Source organism: Myotis lucifugus, unplaced genomic scaffold (genome assembly GCF_000147115.1).
Source record: "Myotis lucifugus unplaced genomic scaffold, Myoluc2.0 scaffold_166, whole genome shotgun sequence".
NCBI lineage: Eukaryota > Metazoa > Chordata > Mammalia > Chiroptera > Vespertilionidae > Myotis > Myotis lucifugus.
Genome location: NW_005871214.1, coordinates 2212781 through 2218878, shown reverse-complemented (window position 1 = coordinate 2218878; position 6098 = coordinate 2212781). Strand labels below are relative to the sequence as shown.

Here is a 6098-nt window from a genome sequence, read left to right as displayed (position 1 = left end):
AAAGAAAATACTACTCTGAATATGTTATGTACACCAGCCAAAGATCCTTCAAAACATGAGAATATTTTCAGACAGAACAAAATGGAATATAAGTTTCTAATTGTGAAACTGTTTCTTGAAAAAATTCAGTTAGGTGCCCAGAGACGAGGCTTTGTGTACCACTTACCTTGTTAAGAGCCTTCCCCCGAAATCCAAGGTATTGCGCAGGCTCACGGAAGCCAAGACACGGGCTCCTCGGCAGGACCGGGAAACTCGCGGCCGGAACGCTTGTGCTGCAGTGCCTCTTCCCGGCCGGCGCTCATTCACAAAGGGACCGTCTCAGCCCAGCGCCTGTTGGTAGGAACCTGTTTGGTGTCGGTTCTTAGGGGCCTTGGAGGTGGCGGTGGAGAAGCAGGCGTCGGGGAGTCCATACGAAAGAAGGCACTATGGACGACCAGGGCTGCCCACGGTGTAAGACCACCAAGTACCGGAACCCTTCCTTAAAGCTGATGGTGAACGTGTGCGGACACACTCTGTGAGTCGGGAGACAGTGGGTGTCGTGGGGGGGGGGGGCGGGGAGGGGGGGACGCGCCAGGCTGGAGGAGAGAGCCGAAAGGCGCTATGCCTTGGTTTCGGGGAGAAAAGGCGTCCTTCGTTTTGACACGCGGGGAGGAAGATGGGAAAAGGGGGCGTTGTTGCTGTCCGCCGGCTGCAGCCGCCGGCCCCGAGCCGCGCGGGCCTGCTCTGCACGGCCGGCTCCCAGGGGTGGTCTCCGCTTGTCAGGTGCCCCTTTCCGAGCCGAAGCCTCGTGACTCTATTTCCAGGCTGTGTTGTCTTCTGGGGTCCACACATGTCGCCGGTTAAAAACGTGGGGGGGAGGGGTCGGAGTGTTTAATTTCTCGAAAAATATTGAAATGAGCATAAGTGCTGTGAAAACAATTACAATGAGCATATACTGCTGCTTCTGTGGGTTAGTTTGAAACCCCCCCGTCTATATGCCCAGTTGTCCTGATGGAGTTCGGTTAGATTCTCATCACGAAAAGGGAGAAAAATCCAGACTCTAGGCCAGTGGTTCTCAACCTTCCTAATGCCGCGACCCTTCAAAACAGTTCCTCATGTTGTGGTGACCCCCAACCATAAAATTATTTTCGTTGCTACTTCATAACTGTAATTTTGCTACTGTTATGAATCATAATGTAAATATCTGATATGCAGGATGTATTTTCATTGTTACAAGTTGAACATAATTAAAGCATAGTGATTAATCCCCAAAACAATATGTAATTATATATGTGTTTTCCGATGGTCTTAGGCGACCCCTGTGAAAGGGTCGTTGGATCCCCAAAGGGGTCGCGACCCACAGGTTGAGAACCGCTGCTCTAGGCGGTTACTTGTGGAGACATAATAATGGCTGGCATTTACAGGGTGCACATGATGTACCAGGCGCCGTGCTAAGCGCTGTGTGGTGAATTCTCTCACTTCTTTCCCACCACAGCTTCGTGAAGTAGGTACTGATGTGCCCATTTCACAGGGAGGGAAGCCGAGACTGCGCGGGCCCTTTGTCCAGCGGGCCCTGCGGGAAGGGGAGTACAGGGTGTCTGACCCTAGAAGGCCCATCTTTCCGAAGGGGCTGGGCTGGGGGAAGGAGGGAGGTTGGGTTTGTGTACTAGTGTTTGAAGAGTGAATACAGGGACTGGTTAAGGCATGTTTTATGGTTAGAGGTGGTTCACTAGAGGTGGTTCTCTAAAGCGAGTGACGTACGGCACCCTTTGCAGGTGAGCATACATTGTGTTCCTGTAGTTCCTCTGAGGGTTCTCGGAGATAATGAATGCTGGCTGGATAACTACAGTGTGGTAGACAAAGTCTTTGGGTAAAGCATACATTGCACGATTAGTTGTAGTTAGAATTTAACGAGCTTTATTAACTTGGTCTTTTTACATGTTTTAATCTAATCTTAATTTTTATTCTTTATCCATGCTTGAATGGGTTAAGATTGAAAATAAGGTCAAAATAATTAAGGAGAATGCATAGAAAAGGGAAGAGAGGCAAACCCTATATATAGACTACTAGGTTTATACAAAAATAGTTTTCCTTTTTAAGATAATTACTTATTGATTGCTTTTTAGAGAGAGAGGAAAGGAGGGAGGGAGAGAGAGAGAGAGAGGAAGAAAAAGAGAAACATCAATTTGTTGTTCCACTTATGTATGTATTCATTAGTTGCTTCTTGTATGTGCCCTGACTGGGGACCAAACCCGAAACCTTGGCCTAGGGGAGGACGCTCTAACCAACTGAGCTACCTGGCTTGGGCAGCCTCTTAGGTTTTTAGAGAGATTTTGTTCAGTTTCTCTTCATTTTCCAGTAACACATTTATTATAGTGATGCTCAAAGAAAGGGAATTTGCTTTTTTGGAAGAATACTAAATGTAATTGACTGGAAGGAATTTCTGCCTAGTAGAAATTAACCAATCAGGGAAGATTATGTGATTTCAGTAAAATAAGTGGCATTTTTTAGACATTTATAAAATACCTATTTTTAATTAGAAATTACTTTTGTTCTATCCTTAGTCTCTTTTCGCTTTCTCGTAAGAGTTAAGAATTGTCCCAGTCATTCCAGTGTTGCATTTGTTTTGGTTTATTTGCTAACCTGTTAGATATAGAACACATTTGTCTTTTTTTTCCACTTGAACTATGAACAAATGAGTAAAAGACTAGAGGGTATTGGCTAAGAGAACAAACTTCTGATTTTGAATTCTTTACTCTTGTAGACTCTGTGGCTTTACTAATTTCTTGTGTTTTATTTTTTAAAAATCTGTACAGTAAAGATAATAGTGTATTTATATTGCACTATTTGAGGATTACATGATATGTGTAAACTATTTGGAGGTGTTTAATAGTTTCTGTCACATAGTATTTGTTCAATATATATTGACTATCGTCATTATTATTTGTGGATGGTGTAAGTGCTAAGCAAAAATGAAATTAAAACAGGGTTTATTTAGCTTGCTATGGAAAATTTGCACAAAAATGATTACCTTTAAATGAATGAGACTATAAAATGTGAAAATGTAGCTTTAAGTATGATGATCCTAATTTAATTTTCTTAAAATGAGCTCATCATGTTCTCTTATGGAAATGGGATTATACATAACTTCTTAATTTTTTCTTTATGTATATCTTAGATATCTTTTCTAAATCAGTATGTATATGTTTTCTTTATTTTTAACAGTTGATCATAGTCCACTGTTCATTTGTACATGTGTACTATAATTGATTTAACAGGTTCTTAAAATGAATATTTAGATTTCCAGTTTTTCATTGGAGTTAATTATCTATATCTTCCTGTCTTTATCTTTGAGCATTAGGCAAGTATATCATGAGATATAACAGGGTAAACCATAGGGTCAATGCCTAACTAGTGGAATTGTATGTGACTTTTAAATTTTGATAGGTATTGCTCCATTGTTCTCAAAAAAGACTGTATTGATTATGCCCCAAGCAACTATGTATGAACATTTCTATTGCCACTCATCTTTGCTGATACTGGGCATTATTATTTTTTTAATCTCACTATTCTGGTAGGTAATAAAACATTATAGATTTGATGTGAAATACTTTTGATTTGATAGTATGTTGAGTTTGTACAGCATGTATTTCACAGGATTGAACTTGGGCATTTTTATAATACACGTTATTCTGACAGGAGCAGGAACGTGTTATTATTTAGCATTACTATTTGTATTAGTTACCAGTTGCTGTCTAATGAATTACTCCAAAACTTAGCTTAGAACGACGAACATTTCTCTTACAGTTTCCGAAGGTCAGGAAGCTGAGAGTGGCTTAGCTGAGTGATTCTGGCTCAGGGTCTCATGAGGTTCTCTCAAGCTGTTGTCTGAGACTAGAGCAGTGGTTCTCAACTTATTGGCCCTTTAAAACAGTTCCTCATGTTGTGACCCCCAACCATAAATTATTTTTGTTGCTACTTCATAACTGTAATTTTGCTACTGTAAATATCTGATATGCAGGATGGTCTTAGGCGACCCCTGTGAAAGGATCGTTTGACCCCCAAAGGGGTCTCGACCCCCAAGTTGAGAACCGCTGGACTAGAGGATTTGTTTCCAAGGTCACTCTGTGGTTCTTGGCAGGAGGCTTCAGTTCCTCCTGTGGACCTTCCATAGGGCTACTCATGACATGGCTTTTCTCAGAATTAATGATGAGAGAGAACCAGTAGCTGCAGAGCCTTTATAATCTAATCACAGAAGTGACATCACCATCACTTCTGCTATATTTTGTTAACACTGAACAGTGCTGTTGCAACGTGGGCGGGTATTTACACACCAGAGTGTGAATACCATAAGGCAGGGATCACTGGGCCATCTTGTTGCTGGCAATCACATGATTGTACTCACTTTGATTTTTGTTTCTGTCTTCAAGTAGCAAAGACATTTGGGCAAGTAGCAAAGCCATTTTAGGAAGCAAGTGATGGAGTGAGTAGTAGTGTTTCCCAAAAGATAGGGCATATTGGATTATGGTAAGATGAATTAGGAGTACTACTTATGGGAGAAAATACAGGAGTAGAAATGAGAAAAAAGGTAAAACATGAAAATACTTGTTTCCCTTTACTGCTAACAACTGAGGAAGCATATTCCCTTATGTATCAGTTCAATCCAGCAAACACCTAAATGACCTGATTGCATGCACATCAGAGAAGATTGGATTCCATTTTTGTTTGTTTTTTCAATTCAAGCATGAACTTTACCTTAATTACAGAAAAAGGTAATTTTTTTCTTTGTTTATCAGGACCACCTGTTTTAAGAAATGGGACTTTCCCGGAGTTTTTTCATACAATTCTGAAGGCATATTGCATTAGATGGAGTTAGTTATATCTAATTCTCATTCAGCTACAGTCTTGAAAAATTTAATTTCTATCCCAACCATTTTTGGCAAAACTTGTCTCTGAAACTGTTACATGTATTTAATTTTACTAAATCTGCCTTTTTCATTTTAAACATGTATAAGACAGACTAGTAGAATAAACAAAACATGTCCTGATATATAAAAGTCAATATTTTTGCCATATTTAGTTAAGATCTTTCTTCCCTTTTCCCTCTGTTCCTCTTTCTCTCTCTCTTACTCATTGTTGTTACTTGGTAGTTTGCAAGAGTTACCTGTTTCAATTTTGCTGATGGCATCTCTGTGGTATTGTGTAATATGTTCTTTCTTTTTATAAAATATACTAGAGGCCCGGTGCACAAAAATTTGTGCACTGGTTGGGGGGGGGGGAGTGTCCCTCAGACCCACTTGTGCCCTCTCACAGTCTGGGACCCCTCGGGAGATAACGACCTGCTAGCTTAGGCCCACTCCCAGGTGGCAGAGGGCAGGCCCAATCCCTAGGTGCAGCCCCTGGTCGGGCTCAGAGCAGGGCCGATTGGGGAGTTGGGGCACCGCCCCCTGTCATGCACAGAGCAGGGTGGATTGGGAGGTTGCGATGCCACCCCTAGTCATGCTCAGGGTAGGGCCGATTGGGAGGTTGCGGCACCACCCCCTGTCACGCACAGAGCAGGGCCGATCAGGGGGTTGGGGCGCTGCCCCCTGTCACGCACAGAGCAGGGCCCATCAGGGGGGTTGGGGCTCTGTACCCTGTCATGCACAGAGCAGGGCCGATCAGGGGGTTGGGGAGCTCCCCCCTGTCACGCACAGAGCAGGGCCCATCAAGGGGTTGGGGAGCTCCCCCCTGTCACACACAGAGCAGGGCCGATCAGGGGGTTGGGGAGCTCCCCCCGTCACGCACAGAGTAGGGCCGATAGGGGAGTTGGGGCATCGCCCCGTCACGCACAGAGCAGGGCCCATGGGGGGGGGGGTTGGGCGCCGCACCCTGTCACACACAGAGCAGGGCCGATCTGGGGGTTGGGGAGCTCCCCCCTATCAGGCACAGAGCAGGGCTGATCAGGGGGTTGGGGCGCCTTCCCCTGTCAAGAACAGAGCAGGGCAGATAGGGAGGTTGTGGCCCCGCCCCCTGTCACACACACAACCGCAGGGCGATCAGGGGGTTTGGGCGCTGCCCCCTGTCACCCTGCTCCAGGAGCCAGCAGGCTCGCGGCTCCGCTGATCCCGGTGCTGGGA

At 44.2% G+C, this 6098-nt stretch overlaps 1 protein-coding gene across 2 annotated transcripts in view; it reads left to right on the top strand.

The window, feature by feature from the left end:
- Positions 1-301: 301 nt before the first annotated feature.
- Positions 302-6098, top strand: part of MNAT1 (MNAT1, CDK activating kinase assembly factor) — a 200637-nt gene continuing 194840 nt past the window's right edge. For both annotated transcript variants that reach the window (XM_023759913.1, XM_006096036.3), the window contains exon 1: positions 302-514. In XM_023759913.1, coding sequence (XP_023615681.1) covers positions 426-514 — 89 coding nt within the window. In that variant the 5' untranslated portion in view covers positions 302-425. The remainder of the gene's footprint in view (positions 515-6098) is intronic.